Below are 25,972 nucleotides of genomic sequence, written 5' to 3' on the forward strand. Positions count from 1 at the left end.
TGAACATGGGAATAAGCAATAATACATTGGCCAACCAAGAGAACAGTAGTGATACAACTGAGGATGTCAGGAGAAAAGTCTGAGAGCAGTAATTTGGAAACTTAACACACCGGCATCCTGCTGAGGGATTTAAAAGCACCCACGCTTCCTGTTAGTCGCCACAGTGGCAAGAGACCATTTCTGACGACGCCATTCAAAAAACATTTAACTCTGGCTGCATTTAGGGTAGATGTCGTAATTTATGGTGTAGTTCTGACCCACATTGTTACTCTCACTTGCACAGACATGAGTACCCCAGTTCCTCCCAAAAGAATAACCAAAATAGCTACTTTATGTTAGCAAACCATGCAGTGATTGTGCATAATTTGCACTTTTCTCCACATTGTCTGTGTTTTACTTATGTTTACCTGTAACGCCGTGATGTAGCTCTCAAAAACTTATTGTCATGTCACCTAAACTCCTAAAGTCCATCTGCAGTTGGTTTCCCCACATTTATTTTGGTACGACAAAGTCAATTTAAGCTAATGCCACACAGGTTTTAGATGAAAGGCAAGTTAAAATGCTAAAAAAATAAAATAAAACAGACTGCATCTACGGTCAAACACCATCTTCCTTTTTGTTCACACACAGGTGGACTTCCACCTGAAGATAATTACCGTGACTAAAATTGTAATAGAAAAAGTATTTCTATTACCTTAAAAAAAGAATAGACAGGAAGATTATAAATCTATATTTTATGCTTTTAATTGTAGGTTAATGCCTCCAAAAATATTTGCCCTTAACAAAGGTTCTAATGTAGTTAGCTAGCTAGTTAAGACAGCAGCAGCTAATTGCTGTGACTTTATCTTGCGAATCTTTTACAAATAGGCTAGTTTGTTCAATATTGCAGCTTCAGTCATTTGCACCGTAAAAAAAACCTAATCCCTAAAAATCATCTGTATTCCTTAATTTAGACATTTTTCGACATTATATTCAGCATTGCTGCGTCTGCTGTTTTTTCTGCCACAGATTTTCATATAACGTATTTGTATATTTATTTTTACACACTCCCTGCTTACAGATTTCATGCCAGTTCATCACAGATTTAATAGTTAGGCTTTTGTATCAAAAGCATTTGTAAAATAGATTAGCAGAGATTACCGTATGCTGAAATAAACTTGTGCCTTGCATTTTACCCTAATTAAAAAGATTGTAAATGGCCTGTACTTTTATTGCGCCTTATCAAGTCTGATGACCCCAAAACGCTGTACACTACATTCAGTCATTCACACATATTGACACCCTGACGGCGATACATTGTAGCCACAGCTGCCTTGGGGCAGACACACATTAGCGAGGCTGCCATACAGCAGCGCCACCGGGCACTACAGGCAAAAAAGATATTATTTCTAGGTGTGCCATTTAACATAATTCCAATTATGATTGATTACAACCAACTGTTCATGTCTTCTGCTTTCAAAAATGTGTTGAGATTATCGAAAATCATCTTTTTAAATGGTTAAAAATAGTAAACAAGGATCATAATAGTTAAAATTGTCATAGAACAAAATCATTGAAGTTAGGTGACATTCTGTAGTTATGGTGAGGATCATATAATGTATAACAGCTAGTTAAACAGCTGAAATTATTTTTAAGTTTATCAATATTTTAGTAAAAATATTTTAGATAATACAAAGCCAAATATCCAAATGTTTAAATGAATAGTTTACATCTTGTTATGGTTGTCTATTTTTTTTCTATTAAATACATAAACCATTTCAAACCACAACAACGGGTGATATCAACGCGACTCTAATTTTGCACATTGGGCATTTCTTTAGTTACTAAAACTCATTTTGTAAAAGCAGAACTATTACAAACTGTATGTTTCTGTTTAGGTCTTTGTGCCGTTTTGTTTACACATCTTTGACTAAGCTAAGATTGTAAATTAACAGTATCAGCACAATGGGAAGGATGACCTTATTCTTTATTTAGCTGCAATAAGTACAATACCAAAAATGTTGACCAAATAAATACCTGTTTATATTAGTCATACTTCCAGTTTTAAACGATTGGTAAATCCTGGAGTAAGACAATTATCTATAAGACATAATGTTGAACTTGAAAAACATGTTGAAAATGTGTTGATTAGCAAAGTTTATTTTGCTTATTTCTTGTGGTGAAATGTTCAGTTTGAACCTGTAATAGTTTCCATATGTAAATTAATATTTAAATAGGTATAAAGTTCAGAAAGTAGAATAGATCAGGGTTTCTATGTCCTATTGTTCATTCATGGAAATAATAATAATAATTAAAACAAACAAAAAGCATGTTCCTGAATGGACAAGAGATGAAACCCCAGTGGCCATGTCCTGGACATGGATTGAAAGACTTGTGCCCACGCTAGCTCTTACACCATAGATGTGCCTTGAATTATCCTCAGATGAAAAGATTTGGAAACTGCTTCCATAGCTCTCTAACGTGTAGGTTCCCTTGCTTCTATTAATTTTAAAGAACCGCCGCTTGTTAGCAGACCGAAAAATGCCTTGTCTTTTGAAGCAAAGTCCCTATTGGCTGAACATTTTATTAGAGAACATGTTGATGTAAATGTTAATTTACCTCAAATGTTGACAGACTTGTTTCTGAATAAAAATATTTTGTACCATTCCTATTGTTTTTGTGTTATTTTTAGAATCAAGATAAAACTATGCACCCACATAAGTCACAAAATATAAAAGGATTAAAAAACTTCACATTTATACATCATATTTGGTATTCCATATAATAGAAATGCTATTATTGTGAATGGATCTGCCATCCATGTATACACTGACCACGGTTTTACAATAAGATAAAAATTTAACAATAATACCCTCGTGTAAGATAAATTCATTGCTTCACGGTTTTGTTACCCCGGCTTTTCTCCTATTCCAGCAGGAAACTGGGGAATACCGAGCAAACCCTTTCTTGTTTTACTTCTATCAGGATTGCCCAAATTATTTTGACTTGCTAAATGGAAGAATGAGAGAATTCTTAATTTTCAGATATTGGGGATTTTTAAAAAAATCTTACAAGCAATAGATAATTAGCAAATGAGATTAAAGTTGCTGGTCTGCCATCTTATAACCACTCCAGTGTCAAATGATCTTGATGGATAATGCCAACTGCATTTATGAACCTTTAAACTGTCCTCCTGTTTGCATTAGATTATCTAATTAATTGGTGGCTGTCTGATGGATGACGACTTTGAGGTCCTGATTAATATTTAGCTCTTTAAATTTAAAGATTATCACTTGAACAGAGAAGCTACTTTCTCCTTCCCCTTGGCCTGTATCTTGTTCATAATGATTAAACCTGCCATTTGTGGGCAGTGCTAATCCTAGTTCCACCTTTGGGACACACAAAACAATGACAAAAAATGAGCACAAACATTTGCAACTATAGTGAACCACACTGCATGTTAAATAACCAAATTAGCATTCACTTTTAGCAGAATTTGACCACTTTGCACTGAAATGTCTAATCTGGATATTTATCAAAGGAAAATGGGGGGGGGGGGGGGGGGGGGATTAGTAAAAGTACCGGCTATAATTTAAAACTATTTTCACCCCGGATTAGATAGTTATAGTAAAAACAATACATTTTTACAATGAACATCTGCATGTTCCGTTTTATTAGTAGGCTTCATGTTTTATGCAGGAAGGTGATCATTGGCGAACGTTTATTTAATTTTCCCATGTCAATAATCACTGACCTGGGCATATGAACCTAATGCAAATATGACGTCTTAAAGGCTTGTAAAACCGCATTTAGCATAAAGTTTCATGACGTTTAGGATTGGAGATGTTTTAAGATGTAGACGTCTGCTTTGATCTTGGGCCATCAGCTAATCTGGATTTATCCTAAATAAAGACGTCAAAGGCATTATCTCCTACAGGTAAGGCCTTAATTTTAGTCAATGTCTTTCTACAGCATACATAACATTCTGAATAAAATATCTTCAGTTTCTGGTTAGTTTAGCCAATGAAGACTGAAGCTAACTGCTAGCTGTAGTGGAACCAATACAAAAGCAGTTTTATGCCATCTTAATAACTCTATTATTGAAAAAATTGTAGTGCTTCATGCAAAATTGTTAAAGGTTTGTGTTTACCAACAAAGAAAATGTAAATGGTCAACAGATGGTCCATAAGAAAAACCTACGTGAAACCTGCTGTAAAACAGAATGTAGCTGTAGTCGGTTTGAGTAACTGCATGATGGGAAAAATGAAAATTCAATACATTAACGTTTAAAGTGCTATAACATTGGTTTTAAATAAAATTGTATCCAAATAAATGGATTTGTTATATGTGAAGCCAGGCTTTTAAATTGGTAGAAAGCTGCTTTAGTTTTGCTCTTGCTCTATTAGCCTGCGGGGGAAACGTAGCCGTATTTATGCAAGCTGAAGAGACTGAAACAATTATCTAATTCGGGTGAGTTATTAACTGTACGTAAACTCTTCGTGGAATCCTGCTTCAAATAGTCTGAACTATACCTTGAAAGTGTTGTGCTGTTTTTGAGTCTTTGGGAATAAAAGCCTCAGCTAGGTTTGAAGCCAATCTTACTGCCATTAAAAGTAAATAATGTATTCAAATACAGAAGTAAATGTAAAATAATTTAGCTAAGTGACATTTCAACCAATAACTGGTCGTGATACATTATACTTTTAGGTATGCTATGGAAAGAGCCTGTACTGTCTGCCATTCATGTGTGCGTGCATTTAGGTCCCCGTTTTTATGCACGTGTGAATCCTCACTGTTTCGACCGTGAATCTGTGCTGAGGCCAGCGCTTCCTTTATGCTCGCTGAAAGTCCCAGGGATTTTAACTGAACAAAGACCTCTCCAGGGGAGTGAAAAGGCCTTGAATGCCGACTAATGCTGCCCTGACCTCGGGATAGGCTGGAGTGTATGCTCCAATATGAGCACAAGCAGTTTGCAAAACCCTGTAAGTTGTAATAATGAGCGAAAAAAAGGAAGGATGATGCCATTTTTTTTTTAATCACAGGCATGATAGAAATGCCAATAGTTGAGGTCTGTTTAGTGGTGGAAGAGCGGGGCCAACGTTTATCCTCGCTTAAAAGGAACCTTCAAGCTTCCTACAAGCTCCTTGTTAAACTTTCTGAGGTCGTTTAATTCAGCTATGTGTTTTGCCTTAAAACTGAAACGGAAAAGGAGCATTTATTGGATATAAACTACAAGTTCACATAATTCAATTCAGTTTTATTTATATAGCGCCAATTCATGAAACATGTCATCTCAAGGCACTTTCTAAAGTCAAATTCAATCAGGTTATACAGATTGGTCAAAAAATGTCCTATCTAAGGGAACCCTGTTCCCACATAATACCCACATAAGTATTGAAGTTGTGCAGCAAAAGTGCTCAAAACATGCGAGGGACATTTCAGCCCAATCTTGTCATAGTTGTAGAGTTTTGTATCACACCATCATTTTTTTCCTATGCTGTGTGAATCGAGATCTATTGTTCCAGCCATAGGAATATTTTCGTGGAGTTTATACAGGGAAGGCAACAGACAGAAAAAAAAAGTAGTTTTCATGGTGCTCTTACTTACTCTACACAATGTCAGCGTTGGCGATCAGAGTTATAACAGTGATTTCCAGACTGGGTAGAACCCATTCTTCCCTGTGCAACATGGACAGGTGGTCCTCTAGTGGACAGAGTGTGACATACCTTCAGAGTCACGGTTGTTTCAGATCCCTCTGCAGCGATGATAAAAATAACAGACAAGGAGGACTGGCAGTTCTCTTTTTTTATTTTTAAAAGACAAACATGATTTCCTGAAACAAGGCTTGTCTCTCAAGTTCCAAATCATATAGCCATGCTTTTCCACTCTTTGCTCCACTCAACACGAGATCGTTTCAGTTTTCTTCTGGCCTTCATTTTTGAGTTGGGGATCATTTTTTTTTCTCATTTACTTCATATCCCCCTTTTTTGGCGATATTTCTTCGTCGTTGCCTATTCCTCGCATCCCATCATTGCAGGGGTGATGTCCTCGGGCACAGGGGCAATCCGGCCCATCGCCAGTATCATGGGGCTGTCGTAGTGATAAAACTGCGAGCCTTTGAATATTTTAATTCCCTGTTCGCCGCACAGACCGGCGTCAATGTCGGACAGCGGCAATGGCATTTCTCGGGCAACAACCCTGGGTGTGGCAGTGAGGACGACGTCCCGCATCCTGTTCCCTGTGGAGAGAAACGCGTGAAGCTGTTTATCCCTGAGCTGCCACTGAGCTTTGACGACTTAATATTCTACACGTGTCATTAGAAATAAATGCTGGAAATCTCACCTTGAATTATGTGAGCTGTGTTTTCGTTCGGGCACACAAAAGCAGCATCCACGGGTCCCTCAATGCCCAGCTCCTCCTTGACGGTTTTAGGGTAGCCTTCGATCAAGGTGAAGTGAGCATGTGCTTTGTAGATGTAGACCTGATCGCCCTGCGAATGTTTGATGCATTAAGAGGCATTTATTTTCATGTCCCCCCCCCCCCCAATTTCAATGTCATACTAACTCAAGACATGGGGGGATGTATAAAATGAGGGCTACCTTAATCAAGTAGATTTTGCTGTCGTAGGAGAAAACGGCGTCGACTCCGTCATTCACTCCCTGCCACGCCCTGGTTATTGGGAAGGCATGAAACCCATCGCGGTGGGTGTCCACGCGCATGTAGATTGGACCTAAGAAGACCAAATGGGCAGCAGGCTCATTTAGTCAATCATTAAAGTATTGTCAGCTAAACATGTTTACGTGTCAACAGTAAAATTACTCAGTTTTGTTCGATCCTTGTGTACGCTTCCTACGCCATTCGGTTAGCTTACTTGGAAGGAAAGGGAAGAAGTAGCTTTCAAAAAAAGGTGCTGCTTTGAAGAAGAGAACGTTGACACAGCATTTCTCTCTGTAGGACATTTGTTTGGGTCATTGTGACTTGTTGATGGCTTGAAATCTAAACCCTAGGACTTGCCACTTGTTAAGTCTTGACTATAAAGAGTTTAAACTTACTTGGGAAGTAAGGACTTGGTCTCCACCTCTGGTAGCTTAGTTTAGAGGCTAGAGACTCTCGTTAAAAAAGCCCAGATGGTGGCTCGCATCTGTTATTTTCAACTTTTTCCATTTTCCGCCTTGAAAAATGAAGGCAACCAACACAGCTGTCTCAGTGATGCACACACCCCAGCACCCGGTTTCAGGTTTAGCAAGAATTTCCAAAATCACGGTTTTCCAAGCAGCTTAATACTTGCCATTGCATTGTTTCTGTTGTTTGAACTTCTTTTAATGATTAATCAGTAAGTATGGAGGTTTTTTTTATTGTGTGGGAGTGCCCCTCATCCCCTGTTGGCACAAGTTGTCAATCGGCTGCATATGGTAGATTAGGAGCCCCACACCATTTAGTACCTTTCTAGTTTTGGTCATCAGGATGTCTTTTGGAGAAAGTGAGATGGGCCCTAGTGATCTTTGTGGTCAGCCATGGTTTTGGCCTTTCCTTCTAATTGTTGGATGAGGAACGCTGACTGTAACTGAGGCTAGTGAGGCTTGCTATGCATAAAATCCTTTGTGACCGCCTGGATGAGTCATCCGTGGGCTCCTTATCCAAATTTGGTCGCTCCTGGGGAGGTTCACCACTGCTTCATGTGTTCACTACTTGTGAAAAATGGCTCTTTCTGTAGTTCACTGAAGTCCTGAAGCCTACTATTACATATAGGCTGATTTAGATCACTTTTTACCCTTTAATAAAGCAAATTATGATTAGATTTTTGGATATACTCAGTATATTAACGTCTGGTATTAAAATGTTTGTTGTTTTGAATTTTTTTAAAAACTTATGTGCCTTGAATTAAGTAATGAAATGCTTTAACGGGCAGAAAATAGAAATAGGAAGGAATACAAATGGCAAATTGAGCCGGAACCAGTAGCTAAAGGAAGGAATTCCTAAAATAAGATCCTGTCGTTTTACTTGCGCTGTTTTGAACCAAACATTGGAGAAAAGCGACAAGAGTTAGCATGTCTGTCTGTAAAATAAGCAGCCTACTGCACACTCACTACAAGGGCATATGACGCGGCTAATGAGTTAACATCAGGTTACTGGGCCCCGAATGTTAGTTTTAGAAACAGAAGAGCGGTTTTTGAAATATGATGCCATCTTTTAAATAGTTCAAGATTTTGCGGTGCAGGCGATGGATGAATTTTGACTATTTTTTAATGACTTTTCTTTGTATCCGATGTTTGGGTCTGCCGCTGGCTTTATTCAATACTTGAGTCTGAAGAAGGGTTTGAGCCTTAATCTCGGAAATCTATATAACTGCCCATTATTATGACTTTGCGTTGAATACTTTTCCTCAAAGCCATCATAACTTGAGACTCTTCCACTGCCAACCTCGAAGTGGCGATGCTAGAGGCAAGGTTGAGATAACGATGGCTTTCACCAGTCTGATCTACAGTCCATGCGCCCACGCTTAACTTCATATGAGATGCATGTAAGGTTGCGCATGATAAAACCATAAAGCTAACATGTCACAGAAACATTAAACTTTCCCTTTTAACGCCATTATTTGGTTACCTGCAAAGAAATACGTCCTGCCTCCATCATCTGTGGTGACCGCGTCCAGCTTGACGTCGCGGCACTTAAGTGGTTTACGATCACCTCCGTGACCTGCGGTCAAACGCGACGGGAGCAAAACGAAGAGGAAGATTCGCCGTTATTTCTTTGAATCGGACCCTGTAGGCGGTGAACTTCCATCGCTAAAGAGCTCACCAAAGTTGGGGCAGTTCATGAAGTAATGTCGGGCGTCCTTAGGGTAGGCGCCGACCACCTCTCCTGAGACCGGGTGGAAGCGGGTGAAGTTTTGTCCGTGGAAGCAGTAGTAGTGTTCGAGCCAGCGGAAAACAGAGGTGCAGGCGGGCAGGTGGGACCATGTCTTGGTCTTCATCGTTTTTGTGGTGATGTCATAAACGTGCACATCCTGTCCTGCAGGTGGGAGAGTTTCTGTTTAGTGTGATCTGTTAAGAATGTAAGCTTGTCCTCATGGGAGAGAAGTGTTATTTTAATGGTCAACAAACCTTTAAAAAACAAAACCGAGTCAGTCATGCACTCTCCTTTGGGACACTCCACCGCAGCATCGAGGTGAGTGGGAATGGCCGGAAAATCTTCTTGGATTTGTTTTGGATACCCTTCCTCCAGGTTTTGGTTGAAGTAGCTGTACACCTTATCGTCCTGGACAGTAAAGGAGCAACAGAGTTGATCATCGGCTACCATGTCAGACGCCCCCGGTCTGCAGTCACGGCTGAATTTATTGACGGACCCGTACCTTGAAAAGGTAGATGTGATCGTGATCGCCCGCGTTTTCAGGGTTGTGCATGCGGAAAGCGGCGTCGACAGGACCGTTCAGCTCCCTGAAGTACAGAGTGGAGAGCTGAGCTGGACCGGTGAAGCCGGTCCACACGTAGTTACCTGAGAAGAAAAACATGTAAAATAAATTAAATACATTTAAATGGATTATAGAGGGGAAAAAACATTTTTGTTGGGCTTAATGGGTTGGACTGAAAAGAGGTTGCCGGTTTCTCAGACCTTTGAAGAAGAGAGTATTTCCTTTTTCGTTAGGAGTGATGGCATCGAACTCCAGACCTGCACATCGGTCTGGAACAGCAGGGCTAGCATCTCCATCTAAAGGATGAAATACTATTTATTACAAACATAGATTTATTTCACATTTTTAACATTAAAATGTTTAACTACCAAAAATCTAAAAGCGTTTTCCCTTTGGATGTAATGTGCAATAAAACAAATCTGAAAAGTGTGCCGTTGATATTGAACCCCCCTGAGTCAGTTGATTCATTACCAAGCTCAACTCATCTTCCCGTGAGCTCGGTCCAGCTTCCCTTATCCCTGATGAAGAAAAGCATCTTCACAGCCTGATGCTACCACCGCTGTGTTTCACCAGAATTGGAATCACTACGTAATTATTTGAAAATATGGACCACCGAGCCCAGTAGCAATGCAAGCTAGAAGCATAGTCTCCACACTTATTGGGGTATGTCAATAACTGCATTACATTTCTAGGCCTGACCTGGTTACCCAAAAAAGATGGAGATATTCACCTGCCTTGACTTTTTATCCTATTTTGTTACATTCCAACCTGTAACTTGAATGGTTTTAATCTTTAGACTTTATAGATTTTATTGATCTCACAGGGGAGAAATGACATAATCATGTCATTTCATGACATAATCTTATGTCATGCGTCTGCCCAAAATTGTCTAAAGTAGTAAAGCGAAATGAGAAAAACGATTTGCATGTGCTTGTCTATCCGTCCCCTTTGCTATGAAGCCCCTAAAAAGGTCTGGTGCAACCAGTCACCTTCAAAAGTCCCTTAATTGGTGAACTGAAGTCCACCTGTGCGCAATCTAAGTGTCACATGATCTGCCAGTATAAACAGAGCTTTTCTGAAAGGCCCCGGAGGCTGCAGCACCACTAAGCAAGAGTCACCACACCATGAAGACCAAGGAGTTCTTCTAACAAGCCAGGGACAAAGTTATTGAGATGTACAAGTCAGGGTGTGGTTAGAAAAAAATATGCAGATATTTGATGTTCTCCCAGAGTACCATAGACTCCATCAACTTCAAATCATTTTCAAGTGGAAGGCCAGTGATAACCATCCCCCCAGTGAAACATGGTGGTGGTAGAGTCATGGTGTGCGGGTGTTTTTCTGTCTGCAGGTACTGGGAAACTGGTCCGAGTCGAGGGAAAGCTGGATGGTGCTAAGTACAGGGATACTGACAGGCAGAACATATCAGTCTGCCTGTGATTTGAGACTGGGACAGAGGTTCAACCTCCAGTGGGACAATGACCCGACCCAGACTGCTAAAGCTAGTGGAAACATTTTAATGTGTTGGAATGGCACCGTCAAAGTCCAGACCTCAATCTAACTGAGAATATGTGATCAAACAATCAGTTTTATTTCTAGGTTTAAAGGCAACAAATATATGGATGGACACATTTCTAGATCATGTCCTCATAAGGAGATTGTTAGCAATGACAAGGATTGTAGGGACATCATCACATTTCAAGGCCTATAACTCTTAAGATGTGACATAACTATGAATCTAATGTATGTTTGAAAAAAGTGAAATACTTTTGCGAGAAACTGATTACGTGAGTAATTAAGACCATAAGGACTTACCTTCTACTGCTGCATCTTGTCTGTGGACGATAAAAATCACATTACTTTTTTTTGTCCTTCAGTAAAACATTAAATGTGGTGTAATTTCTAAACGCTGAGTCATCAGTCAATCAATGACACCAGCACTTTGACAAATAGATGATGGAGCACTCGTGGGCCTGGTTTATCGATCCAGCAGCTGAACTTTGTGAACCTCCAAACAAAATTGTGTAACCCAATCGATGGTAACTTCAAAAGTCTGGCTAATACAGGGAAATCAGTAGGGGGAAGACCAAAAACATTACATTTATCAGACCTGAATAGAAAAAGGTTTTGGGTTCTGTGTAAATGCTGCTTAGAAAAGGAATAAATTTACCATACCTCATGCTTTAAAGATTTTAAATTTTAGGTTAACTTTTAACATACAAATTGTTGTGATTTTTAACAATGGTACTAAAAAGTAGTCTGTCAGTACTTACAGTGGTGCTGCGGAGGAGACGGCGAACAGTACGCACAGAAACAGAGTTCTGGTGACCATGTTTGCTCTCCTGATCCCCTCAGATGTGCCGTCTCACAGTGGAACTGAGCTGGGAAGTGTAGCCCCAGTAGGCGTTGAACCTGTGCCTTTATACTCCTGTGTGTGTGTGTGTGTGTGTGTGTGTGTGTGTGTGTGTGTGTGTGTGTGTGTGTGTGTGTGTGTGTGTGTGTGTGTGTGTGTGTGTGTGTGTGTGTGTGTGTGTACCCAGGTGGACCAGTTGGGAAACTCTGAGCTTGCATGTGCTTGACTGTGTGTTTGCACAAATAGGGAGGCAAAAGTTTTGTTGTTGCATAATTATCTCTTACGCCCCTGCAATGGAATGTACTCAAGTTCTTTTAAAGGTTTTTGACTGTATATGTTATGATAAAAGGGGTAAAAGCAGCCACTCTGGTGACCATTTTTGCTTATTTTGCAAAAAACGTAACTGGTCCATTTAGTTAATATTTTACAAACTGTAAGTTTGAAATTTTTGTTTTGGTCAAGTCAGGATTTGGGACCTATCATGGTCATTTGTTTGCTTAGTCTTTCAGGTTGTATACGATTAGAAATATTTTAAGGTCTATTAAAATAATACAAGATTTAAACAATAAATATTTAACACTTTTTACAAAGAAAACCAAATAGTACATGGCGTTAAACAACTTTAACTAGTGACCGATCCCCTAAATCAGGGGACCTGCAACCTTCACAGTCCAAAGAGCCATTTTGCCTACAGTCCACTTGAATTAAACTCGTTCAGAGTCACAAATGTCACCTGGCCTTTTGAAAAAAGAAAAATTATAATTTTTGATAAAGATCTAGTGTAGGAAATATGTTGTCATCATTAAAGAAACGTCTGTTTTGAGGTTTAAAAAAAGACGATGGACGGGATGTTGATACTTGTGGATAATGATGTAGAAAAAAAATCATAGTTTCCAACATAATGAAAAAATATTGATTTAAAATGAAATATTACTGGCCCTTTTAGCATCATTCTGTTGTGAAAATTAAAAGCAATTATTCCAAGAAAAAACTGATAAAACCTGCATTTATTATCATTAGGTTACAGACAGGTTGCAGACCCCTGCCCTAAATAATTAACAAAATACATAAACTCTTCAATTCATTTCAATGTTTTTATTTAGTTATTTTGATACATGGAGGATTCACATATAATTGAAACTGCATCAAGATAATTTTTGCTGTATAGGTGATTTTTAGAGAAAAACACAATTCAGAAAGGTACTATCCTTTTGTTTCCTTGTATGTTGTTGTACTCTTCTATACTACTACTAACAGCTTAAAGGGGACATCCATACATCCATTTTCTGACCCGCTTAATCCCTCATGGTGTGGCGTGGGTTGCTGGTGCCTATCTCCAGCGTTCACTGGGCGAGAGGCGAGTTCAGTTGTGGTCGATATAAAGTAGAACTGCAATGCTTTGGTCTGACTGTGTTGCCCCACAGCCCTTCTTTTACCCCTGTTCTGATGTTCATCTGATAACAACTGGTTTTGGTGCTGTCTCTTTAAATGCAACGGAGGTGCTTCACACCCTCCCCCTTCAGTTCACAGAGCATTCCAATCCACTCGGTTCGGCCATTTTTGTAGCATGCTGGGGGAAGGTGTGATGAATTGTGTGCGTTAATCCACAACAACCGAACCTTTTTTACTTATCCACTTGTAGCTTCAGCATCTTGAGCTTGGACTACAAAATCATAGCGAAACACACATTTTCAGATTTCCGAAATTGGTGAGCTGGAAGTCCATAATCTTGTTTAGCAATTCTGCAGCAAATACTGTGATGTAATTTTTCATAAAACAAAATGGAAAATAGAGAAAACTTAACAGCTTGAAAAATATGACCCAAACATAATAAAAAGATTTCTATGCAGCACCTAGAAAGATTTAATTCCAAGTACAAAGAGACTCCAAGTATGCAACAAATGTAATTAAGGGCTGAAAAAAGAGGATTTAGCATTTTATATCTCCTTTTGAAAAGACAAGGATCAGATTAAAGAAAATTACTTCAAACCGACAAGGAAAGCATGAAACATCCCCCTGTCAGGTACATATTGATGCAAGGCTGTTGGGAAACATTCTAGGAATGATGACTTATTTTTATTTTTAAGAAAAGACTTAAGCACTTAACCAAAACTGCAGCGGTACAGAATGGCAAAGAAAAATTCCCCAGGCCACAAATTTAACTATGAACACAGGTCTGTTGTGGTCTTGCCACCTTCTGCGGTTCATTTGTAGCGGTATATCTTAATGCAGTGATTCATGCTGTCTGACACAACCATATGGCCATCTGGGAGAAGCGCCAGCCCACGTGGGCTGTTGAGGTTGTCTGACACAAGAGGCCGGCCCACACCCTTTGATGGGTAGATGAGTACACGGTGGTGTTGCTTTCCCCAGTCTGCCACTAAGACGTCCCCATCACGGTCGATGCAAAGGCCCCAGGGGCAGGTCAGGACAGGACCCAGGCCAGAGCACACACCCAGGATTCTGATAGTGTTCCACCCAGGTTCCAGGACTCGGATGCATGGAACCCGACCAGTTTCATTACCTCTTTCTGAAACTGCCATAAGCCCAGTGGTGAGACAGGCTGCCACCAAGTAGGGTCTGTGATACCCGGTTACAACTGTGCGCTCTAACCTAGCCCCAGTTTTGGGGTCCAACTTTAAGGCAGTCAAGGAGCCGCGCTTAATGTCAGCAACTACAAATTCATCTTGACTTGTAACTGTGACCCCTCTCGGAGCATCCAACTCTTCATTTGTGGAACCAGTCACGGTGCCACCAAATGTTTGCAGGAGGCGTCCATGACGGCTGAACACCAACAATGCTCGCTCTGCAGCACAGGTCAAGGCTATGAGGCCTTTTGAATTTGCAGCCACATCAAAGTAGTTGCAGATACGGGAAGACCTTTCTGATCCCGAGGGAGAGACTTGCTGCACAATGTTCTTCTGGAGATCTGTCACTTGGATTCGAGCATTGCCGCAGTCCACCACAAACAGCTGCCCTCTGGCAGTTGCATGGACACCACTTGGCAGATTGAAGTCAGTTCTGCCTGAGCCTTGTTTACCAAACTGTTTGACCAGGTAAGCTGAGTCAAAGGCAGCTGAACCAATCCCTTCCTCCAATTCCCCAAAAGGCACGTCAACTGTGTCTTTCTTGTCCTTGGTGCATAGCACCAATTGTGGATCTTGTTTTAGTTTATCACCACAGATGGCTGACATGGAAAGAGATCTGCTTACGCGGTTTACACCTAAACTATGTGAAACCCGAGTTTGAGATGTTGATTGCCTTTTAGGGCTGATGATGCTCTTGTTAGATTTTGTGAAGTTTCCTTGGCCTTTCTCAAATGTGGAAGGCTCCGAGGCAAGACGCATTCTACTGACTCTTCTCGTTTTTCTGCACTCAATCTTGTCATCGTCAATCAAAGGCTGTTCCTTACTAGACAGATCAGTGGTGCAGGTTGACCAGTAAGGGCCCTGCTTAGGAGATCCGTTCTCTGGAGTATCTACAGTGTAGGTGTTGCAGGAATCTTCACTGTCCACTGGAGATGAAGGGCTTCCACTCTCCAATGTCATTTCCGTTAAGGCATTCTTCTTTGAGAGGCTTTGTTGCGAAAGAGAAATACGTTTTGTAGAAAGGTCTATAAGACTATGTCTGCAGACAGAATCCTTACATCTGGCCTTTGGGAAAGCTGTTGCATTGCTCCTTTTATCATCCTTTTCTCCCAGGGGGCATGATGGTTCTTTGCACGAGACCATAACAAGGGCTTTCTGTCGTCTTTTACCTTTCACTGTGTTGCGTCTTTTTATTTCATTTTGTCTGCAGTCGGACTCGTCTCCTTCTGATTCTGCTTGACTGGAGACAACTGGAATAGCCAGGAACAGATCTTGCCCTTGTGAGTCTGAACACACTGATTCTACCTCTTCGTCTTGTGAAGATTCTGAAACACCACGACTCCTTTGAATGGAAGACTTTGTTGGTCTGGGCTCATCCTCATTCTCTGTAGAGCTTGACAGATGAAGTTTCCGGACAACACGAAAGTTCCCATTGTTTGCCCCGGTGTTCTCCACTGGGCTGCTCCTTTGCCCGCCCCTGTTTGGTTGGGGTTCCTTTCGGATTTCACGAGGATTTATGTTTGAGAAATCTGTGTCACCCGAGTGCAAGGCACATTTGTGTCCTTGGTCACCGCAGACTCCAATGTGGTAGGTCATACCCTGTTCATGAATATCAACCTCCCCAAAATTCAAAGTCTTATACTGGGGGCGTGATAGAAAACTGACCCTTTTCAGTGTTAGAGAGATTTCCCATGGCTGTGTGAGCTCTTCTACGCCTCTTTGAAGCTGATTTTTGTTTGATCCATCAGCCATATAACCCCATATCTGGATCTGTTCCTTCAACTGTCCAATTTTACGAATTTGCTGATCCACCAGTGACTGCACAACTCTCACAGCTGCAGCATTTTCTCTCTTCACTTGTCTAAGGTGTCGCTGGGCTTCCCTGTAGTCCTGCTCCACCTTTTCAAGAAGGCGACGCTCTTCTCGCTGAGCTTCAATCACTGCATCGTCCAGTTCACGGTTTACCTCTTCCACTTCGGTTTGCTGTCGCTCCCTTAGGCTCTGAAGTTCTCGTTCTCCTTTCTCCAGTGTCGAAAGTGCCGCTGTCACCCAAGGAGGGGATAAAGTAGAAGAACGTGGTGTAAAGATGGAGTCCCTTGGTGTAAGGTGCACAGGTGATGAGGAGGTCACGTCTCTCTCTTTTGGAGTGTGGAGTGTCAGTAAGGCTGAGAAGCCAGGGAGAGCTTTTCTCTCGGCGTAAGACCTCATTATCATTTTGAATGAGCACCCTTTGTCTCCGCTGTGTCTGTGGAGATAAAGAGATGTTGCTAAGTAAAACAGTGTGGTATATTATACTCATAGCAGTGTGTTTAAAAAAGTGAGTAAAGCATACAATCTTTCAAAAATCCTGTTCTGTTCTATTGGATAAAATTTCATAAAATTTACCAGGATTATCAGTCTACAGAAACTGTAGACTGATAATGTAGACTGTAGACTGCCCTTACATTCCCTGTGTAAATGGAAAAAAATGCTTGAGGATTTAGCTTGAGTAGGTCTAAACTGCTATTCAAGCCCATAGACAATTAGGCTACAATTAGGCTACATCCCATAGTTCTTCTATGAATTAAGGTATGGGGATTCAACTGGCAACTCTTTTTGGTTTGGACCAAAGATGTTGATCTCCTATTGATGTGGTTGGGGTCCTCACCTCACATTTCAAGGCTGCTTCCTCTTCAGTATTGGGCAACATGCCCTCTTCAACTATTTAGATCCGATCCTTGATCCGTGGTATGCGATAAACAAGAGTATTATGAGAAACCTCCCCATATCGTGATGCCAGAGTCTGAGATGCCATGCTGTGGCATATTTTAATTTAATTAAGTAGCAGCATCTGACACACTGTCCCCTCTTGAGCCCATCTAATCTTTTTTTGGGACTTTGCGCCGAATCTTACTGTCAATAGGTTGGCTTTAAACAAGCGTCTTCTAATTGTTACAGTACTTACAAGTCAGTGTAGATCTGATATTATCACCTTGGAGCTGATTTTTGCCATTTTGACTATTCTTTGATTCATTCGAATGAATGAATAAATCATACAAAAACACCATCATTTGTAGCCAACAGGGCCGTTTAAGTAATAGATTGTAACACCATTCATCACCGAGACAAGTCACTCTTTGTTGTGTTGGCCATTACTTTCTCCGTCCATCAGGAAATCTATCTGACCTACCTGCTGACTGAGGTTTGCACAAACCCCGAAAGGACGAGTAGCTGTTTTAAAACTGGGACGCAAGTAACTTTACCTCGCCTGGACAAGATTTGGTTTCTTATTGGGGACTCTAAAGTGCTCTCAGGTTGCCAATGTTCTTTTTCTAAGAGGAGGGCAATTATGTATTCAGACCACCTACTAATCTAATCAACATTTTTCATGGATGAATCCAGCATTTACTCCAGGGAGGTCAGTATATTCAATTAGCTTATTTTTCTCTTCTGTTGCCATAAATTCATGAATCATGTTTAAGTTGGTAACTGCGTGTTTTGGGTGCCTAAAAAAATACTTTTTGTGATATTACAGCAGCTAGGTGGTCTAAAACAAATCAGTACAGGATTGTGAAACTGAAGTAAAATTCTACATGGTTTTTAGGTCAACATTTTTAGGTCTGGACTTTGACTGGGCCACTATAAGGTCTACCTCTGTGTTTGGGACTATTGTCCTGCTGGAAGGGGTACACTCTGCCCCAATCACAACCAGTTTTCAATCTCTGACGGATTTTCCAGTAGGATTGCTCCATATTTCATTCCAACCATCAATGTGATACGCTTCATTGTCCCTGATGAAGAAAACCGTCCCCCCAGCATAATGCTGCCACCACCCTGTGTCACAGTTGGGATGGTGGATTGAACACCATCAGACGTTCAAAGCTTGGGATATTCTCTGTTTATACTGAAATTAAATTATTCAGACTATATTTACTTATTAATTGACTTCTGAAGGGAGTTGGTATCCTGGGATTTTATTTAGGGGTGTCAGCATAAAGGGGGATAAATGCACCGCTAAATTTTGTAAATTAAATTTGGAAAAGCATTTGAAAACCACGTGCTCGTCCTTCCATTTCACAGCTATGCACTACATTCTGTTGGTCTATATCATATGAAAGCTATAGAAAATACTTGTTTGTGCTGGCAATATGACTTTTTATTTATTTTTTTACTTTAAGGGGTTCTAATGTTACCACTCTGGATCTGGGTGCCTTTTAACAGAAGAAGAGTGAAAAGGTTTTTGCAGAGATGAAAGAGGCAGGTGTCGGTTTACCTCCACATGCTTACACAAAGGGAGCCCTGGAAACATGTGACCTCCTCTTCTCAATTAATTATTTCAGGTTCCAATACAAAAAAAAAAAAAAACATTTTAGAAACCATCTAATCATGTGCAAATATAAATGTGTCAGTCCGAGTGACTTCAACTTCCACTTGCATGTCAACAACAAATTCTTTCGACCCTCAGGGTCGGAAAAGTTGGGTCGTCTGAAGTTACCCCACTTCGACGTCATATGAGAGGCCCCAGTTGCTAAGTTACAGGGCCACTTTAGCTGAGGCGCTGGGTCTGTAGCTTATATGATACCATTCATAATTGAGGAGATTATTCAGAAAGGTTCCAACACAGCAAAACTCAACAATGTAGCCATTCACTGCCAGTTACACAAACTAAACCTGAGCGCAGGAAAAGACAATAATACTTGTGGAAAGGACAATTCAGGTCTACTTCAAGTTAGATAAAAAAAAGAAAATACATTTAATCATATTAATACCTTTTTATCCTCACTATTTCTTACATACAGGATTTTTCATTTAAGCTCTAAGACGCAGCGCTGACAATTACTCATGTGCGCGTTTGTAATGACTGCTAATTTAGGTGGACGTACCTGAGTTCAAGGTAAGTGCTTCTTCCTTTCCTGCTCGCTCTGCTCTGCTCTGCGCTGCGGTCACCGGTTCATCTTCCCTCCTCCCTTCACGCTGTCGCACGCCCATCTCACCCCTTCCACCCTCCCTGTGCTAGCGCATGCAGACATGGTGGATTACAGTGGCTCTAAAATGCCAAACAAAGCATTAATTAAACAGGAAGCATGCTCTAGAGTCTAGACCACCGGTATGATTCTGCTTTAGTGATTAGTGCCTCTGAATCAGCTTGAGGTCCTTTCTGCAGATGGGGCTTTGCGTTTCACAGTGGACCCTGACTACTCTGCGCTTTTCAGAAACATTTTCCCTTGAAGTTGCCCGATTTGATGTCCCCGACTAGTTCTCAGCAATGAATGCCACACCTGGAGCAACAAGGTTGCTTTCAGAAAGGCAGCGAGTTTTTGTGACGCTGCTCTGAACCACATCAGCTGTCTTCGCTGAAAGCTCTTTCCGATCCTCTAAAACCTTTTTAGGTCAAGGATGAACCGTAAAATGCTGAAGTTTGACGACCGCTTCGGGCAGAAGTGGATGTTTTGGAAGAACAACAGACAACATGGGCCCTTTGGTAGTAAGTGAACAGCAATGGTGAGTTTGGGGTGCTTTTAATCTGTATTATTAGTGATTTTAATAACGCATAAGGTGTAAAATAAGATCAGTGTGGTGAGTGTGCTCTATCAAGATGTATTGATGTCAGCCTATTAACCTAACGATTTATAGCCCAGGTGATATCTTTATGCAGTATTTAAGTGCACCTCTTACTTTCTATAATCTTTGTTGAAATGTGGGATATAATCAGTATGGTTATCAAACGTCTTATTCAACAATTTTGCATTATTTCAACTGTGTACTGTTTTAAAACTCCAGACGCGCCTATACTGGTCCCAAAATCAAATCCAACTGTGATCAAAAGACCAGCCCAGTCTTGATTTGCAGCCATTGAGACATTCAAACAGGCAGCAGTAGAAGGCAGTAGCCTCACAATTAAACCAGATTTAAGTTTTTATTAATAACAAGGTCAAACTGACTGTCCAGTAACACATGGACAGCAGGAGGCCCAGAGGTCTGGTTCAATGGGCCTGAAAGACTAATGTTCACTATGCAAAGTAAGTCTGTAGCCTGAGGAACAGGCTGAAATGTTAAAATCCCATTAACCATTGAAATTTTTTTTTTTACCAGAAGAAAATCCACACTCCAGTGGGGAGAGGCTGCTCTTGTATGGGGCTAAAATAGTAGCTTTAACATTTGCAAATGTGTGTGGAGAGTTGTGTGTCTGTATCTCGATTTGTGCGTGTGCAGTGGGATTTGTAAATGTGTGAGAAGATTTGAGTGTCTGTACAACAATCTGCAAATGTGTAAAACTACTTGTGTGTAATCCGTTTTGCAAATGTGTAAAAAATCCACAAATCTGTATTCAGATCTGCAAATGTGTACAGAGATTTGCAAATGTGTAAAAAATCCACAAACCTGTATTCAGATCTGCAAATGTGTACAGAGATTTGCAAATGTGTAAAAAATCCACAAATCTGTATTCAGATCTGCAAATGTGTACTGAGATTTGCAAATGTGTAAAAAATCCACAAATCTGTATTCAGATCTGCAAATGTGTACTGAGATTCGCAAATGTGTAGATCAATCTGTAAGCACACACAGAGACACTTGTGTCTGAAGTGTTTTTGCTTCAAGACCCAGAAATACAGACAAATCATTGGTTACAAGTCAAGCGGTTTTTCGGTTGGCTCTCTTTACACACGTGATTTTTGCTACTGTTCTGCCGCGTGAGATGCACAAATGCGTGGAAGGATTTGTATGCGTATCTTTTCGATTTGTGTCCCCTTGCGCAGACTCACAGGCTCAAAGGCTCACATACTGCCCTGAGCGCAGGCTCACAGGCACACAGGCTGTCTCTTCCGGCTGTGGGAGGTCACGTGACTTTCAAGGATTTTACCAAAGCGTTTTGCTTCCAGACGGCTGATAAGACAACTTGTTATAACTATATAACTTTCTCCCTTTAACGGCAAAGGTTTCTTGTTTTAATGAGAGACTTATCTTGCTAAAACCAGATAATTGTCTCATCATAACAACGCAACATATCCCGGCATCAGCTCGCGGGATATTTGAGTGTCATGGAGAAGAGGAGAGACGGAGGGGCGCCTTTTATTTCTTTTTAAAAAGTCGTCATTGGTCGGAGGAATGTATTTCTGCACTGAGGAGTGACAAGGTAAGTCGTGCATATACAGCAAGTCCTCTACTTGAAATTTTATCAATTCGGCAGTTATTTATATTTAACAACTATGCTATGGAAACAAGTTGCATCACTGTAGTACAGTCTCTGGCTCCGTTTACACGGTGAAAACAGGTTTGCGTTGCCTTTGTACTCTCCATTTACACACTACAAGGTTTAACTGTTGCTTAGGGGGGGCTTTCAGCTATAGCTGTGGGTTTATTTACAACAGTTTGCAGCCGAAACAGTCCTCCGCCAGCCGCTGTTTTCTTCTTCTGGGCAATTTGACCCGGAGCTTCAAAAATCACAGCACTACTAGTGGTGCGTTATGGGAATTACACCGTTTAAGTACTCTAAACAGGGCCTGTGACTGCAAAAGTTCTTCATGTATGTTAATGAGATAGGCTGACATACATACGGATAAGCAGCTTAATTTTTTTAAAACATGTCATGCATATAATCATAAATTCTGCTGTAAAGATTAATAATCATGTGCTTAAAAGAGTCTTTTTAGTTTATTTCTTTTTTATATTAACCATAATTTCATTGTGCTTGTAGACATATCAGCTATAGCAAGCATGGATGATGAGAGCTTGGCCATCTATATTCCCACCTACGCTGACAGAATTGCCACCCAGAGATTTTGCTCCGAGTACCAAGGGAAAGGTGAAAGAGGTGTCCTTCGACAGACATTGCTTGAAAAACTCTTTTCATGGAAATCTTCATGGAAAAAGTCCAATTTGATCTAAAATGTTTTTGGTTTCAGGTAATACCACTATGTAATATATTTCAAAAGAAAGTTTACCATTTGACTCAAAATGGTCATGTTTTCAGGAACATATGGAAGTGAGCCACAATAGAGTCAGTTAGTTTTTCTTTTTGCTGACAAAGATATAGAGCAAAAATACTGATTAAAATGATTACTCCAACATTGTGAAATACAAGTTTTGAAGTCAAATTATTGCTGTTGCTATGAAGCTTCTTTAAGGTAAAAATTCTGAAGCATGTGTTTAAACTGTACTTATTTTCCTTTTCTTTCCATAGGGCATTATGTTTTTTATATTCTTCAAAGTTGATTGTAAAATTGATAAATGCTTTGAGCGCAATAGTGCCCAGAATTCTAACAAAGACTTTTGTCTGTTGTATGTAAAAGGATTTTCTCATGTTCAATTTTGAGATCCATGTATTCATCTTTTTAATACTCATAGATCATGTTCTAGTTTGGTCATCTTCTGGAGGTAGAAAACTTCCTTTCAAAAGGATCTTTCAGAGCACTTGTTAAAGGTACTTTTAATGTATGTTCTTCTGTGAGTTGATGTAACATTGCAGTATAATGTTATGTTTCTAAGGAAAGAATGAGTTGGTTTGATCACAAACCATAACACTTCATTTTGTAATGGGTTTTTACCAAAGATTCATTAAAGGTTTTCATATGTCATTCGACCATATCGTCATTGTCAAACAGTACATAACTTGGGTCTCAGTGTTCAGTAACAGAGAACTATAAGTCTTGCTGTTATAAATATAAAAAGTATGTCTTGAATATGAGGAGCAGTGGTGGGGTTTACAGAACATGTCATTTAAACATTTTGTGTCCTGCATGATAGATCACAAGGCAAATGTGAAGTTAGATTTCTTGTTATTGTCCTAATATATGTAGCAGCATATATTTACTGTCAAACACAACAAGAATCACAGAAAATATAAAACCTAGCAGCAAAATTCAAAAAGTTATGTACATCATGATGAAACCTTTAAGTACATGGGAATCGAAGAAAACAGAGGTCTGTTTTTTTCCCCTCCATCTGTATTTCTTTGACTGCCTGTCCTTTATGGGTTGTGGGGTCTGCAGCTGCCTATTTCTGACTGTGTGGGAAAGTGACAGGTTCATTCTGAACAGGCTCACAAGGTCATTTGCTCCACAAACTCTTTTTTTTTTTACAAGAAAATATCACGTGTCACAGGTTTGTGCGTATATTAGCTCTTAAAAATAAGCATAACTCAATTGTTTCATCATGTGTGGACGGTGCATGAAGAAAGTTCTCTGTCATCAGAAGGTATGATACTTCGAACTGTCTCATCACGTGTGAACGGTCCTCTGAAGACGTTGGACTGTGCAAGTTCCCGCCGCTTGCTCAGAAACCTGTATGAGATTGTCTTGTTCACCAAAAAGCCGTGGAAGGGTATACATCATGTAGGACCGGCAACTTGGAGCAATAGTATCTCTAATCTTACGAATTATGTTCCATAAGTGAACCACTTTAAGAGTTGTTCCTGAAAGACAAGAAAATAAACAAGTTCTTAAAGTACATACTCCATATTTAAAAGCATATATCATATAGTATTTATCTTTTACATTCAAACACACCTCAGTGATATTTAAACAGGTGAGTAGAATTGGCTGCTTATCCAAGAAGTCACCAGTAAAGTAATCTGTATTCTTCAGTTTTTGAAAAAGGTTCATCCAGTACTGGCTGTTGATGTGCTGGCTGTGGGTGCTGGATCCCACAATAAAGTAGTTTTCAGGATAGCTGTCATCAAGACGCAAAAATCTTTGAATGTCTTTCATTGTACCATTCTCTGTCTCCATGTCGATATGAATTCTGGCTGTGGTACCCCCTCTGTTACTGCTGGAAGAAAATATCCAGCAGTAACTTTTGGACAGCACCATCCATGTATTCAGCTTTAGAGATGCCAACCTGTAAACACAGCAGAGATTTTGTTATCGTTCTTTCAAGTTTTTTATTTTAAACAAAAGGTAAAAATAACAATTAATTTACTCTTTCTAAAAATTGAGCACGTTAGTTCTGCTAAATGTGAGAAGCTAAATATTCCAAATTATTTAAATTTTGTGTCAGATCAAATGCACAGGCATTCTAAGATGCAAAAGAGAACATTCATGATTTTCTGGCTGTATTTTTAATGTAGCTATCTTAATCCTGGTCCTCCTTAACGTTTTTGTTTATGGGAATTTTAAAAAGTACTTTTACAGAATTCCCATCAGAAGTAGAATAGCTACTGTTTAAAATTGTGATTAAAGGTTAGACTGGATCAATGTTTAATTGCTCAAACCTAGACTGCAATGCAACAATGTTGTTGATTAAGATTTGTTTTCTTTTCTGAGTAAGTTTAAAAAGACATCAGAAAAAACAAATGCAACAACTAATAAACTGAGAACAGTTGTGCCTTCCTGCCAGGTGCTTTTATTGATAAATTCTGATATTAACTTTTGAATTTGCAGCAATAATAATCGATTATCAGTTTTTGCTTTTCTCCTTATTAAAGCATAAAGCAGTAGTTGACTGGGTTTATTAATGGATCTGATATAAATAGCTGTCCTTTACTGGCTTGTGAATAGTCACATTAGAAAGCTCTGTATTCATCACTTTGTTTTGACACAATAAAATATGGATAAATGTAGCTTTATCTAGCCTCACTTTTATTGTGTAGAATACACATACTTTTAATTAGCCTTACGAGTGTCGAATTAAAATTTATTTTAATTACATTTAATTCAAATACATAAAGGCATAGGTACTTTTGCAGTCACAGGCCCTGTTTAGAGTACTTAAACGGTGTAATTCCCATAACGCACCACTAGTAGCACTGTGATTTTTGAAGCTCCGGGTCAAATTGCCCAGAAGAAGAAAACAGCGGCTGGCGGAGGACTGTTTCGGCTGCAAACTGTTGTAAATAAACCCACAGCTATAGCTGAAAGCCCCCCCTAAGCAACAGTTAAACCTTGTAGTGTGTAAATGGAGAGTACAAAGGCAACGCAAACCTGTTTTCACCGTGTAAACGGAGCCAGAGACTGTACTACAGTGATGCAACTTGTTTCCATAGCATAGTTGTTAAATATAAATAACTGCCGAATTGATAAAATTTCAAGTAGAGGACTTGCTGTATATGCACGACTTACCTTGTCACTCCTCAGTGCAGAAATACATTCCTCCGACCAATGACGACTTTTTAAAAAGAAATAAAAGGCGCCCCTCCGTCTCTCCTCTTCTCCATGACACTCAAATATCCCGCGAGCTGATGCCGGGATATGTTGCGTTGTTATGATGAGACAATTATCTGGTTTTAGCAAGATAAGTCTCTCATTAAAACAAGAAACCTTTGCCGTTAAAGGGAGAAAGTTATATAGTTATAACAAGTTGTCTTATCAGCCGTCTGGAAGCAAAACGCTTTGGTAAAATCCTTGAAAGTCACGTGACCTCCCACAGCCGGAAGAGGCAGCCTGTGTGCCTGTGAGCCTGTGAGTCTGCGCAAGGGGACACAAATCGAAAAGATACGCATACAAATCCTTCCACGCATTTGTGCATCTCACGCGGCAGAACAGTAGCAAAAATCACGTGTGTAAAGAGAGCCAACCGAAAAACCGCTTGACTTGTAACCAATGATTTGTCTGTATTTCTGGGTCTTGAAGCAAAAACACTTCAGACACAAGTGTCTCTGTGTGTGCTTACAGATTGATCTACACATTTGCGAATCTCAGTACACATTTGCAGATCTGAATACAGATT

The 25,972-nt window shown here is 40.0% G+C and overlaps 1 protein-coding gene and 1 long non-coding RNA gene across 2 annotated transcripts; both read right to left on the minus strand.

The window, feature by feature from the left end:
* Positions 1 to 5,842: 5,842 nt before the first annotated feature.
* LOC118556246 (hemopexin-like) lies at positions 5,843 to 11,780 on the minus strand. Its single transcript, XM_036128225.1, has 10 exons — positions 11,662 to 11,780; positions 11,204 to 11,223; positions 9,592 to 9,687; positions 9,332 to 9,474; positions 9,084 to 9,237; positions 8,779 to 8,991; positions 8,584 to 8,676; positions 6,579 to 6,709; positions 6,322 to 6,469; positions 5,843 to 6,217 (listed from the first exon to the last, which is right to left on the minus strand). Exons 1-10 carry the CDS (start codon positions 11,718 to 11,720, stop codon positions 5,991 to 5,993), a joined length of 1,284 nt encoding a protein of 427 aa, XP_035984118.1. The 5' UTR covers positions 11,721 to 11,780; the 3' UTR covers positions 5,843 to 5,990.
* An 11,930-nt stretch (positions 11,781 to 23,710) lies between these two features.
* Positions 23,711 to 25,406, minus strand: LOC118557938. The gene is made up of 3 exons (XR_004928137.1): positions 25,366 to 25,406; positions 23,815 to 24,145; positions 23,711 to 23,720 (listed from the first exon to the last, which is right to left on the minus strand). It is a non-coding gene; the product is annotated as an uncharacterized LOC118557938 (long non-coding RNA).
* Positions 25,407 to 25,972: the final 566 nt, after the last annotated feature.

Source organism: Fundulus heteroclitus, chromosome 24, assembly GCF_011125445.2.
Source record: "Fundulus heteroclitus isolate FHET01 chromosome 24, MU-UCD_Fhet_4.1, whole genome shotgun sequence".
NCBI classification, from domain to species: domain Eukaryota; kingdom Metazoa; phylum Chordata; class Actinopteri; order Cyprinodontiformes; family Fundulidae; genus Fundulus; species Fundulus heteroclitus.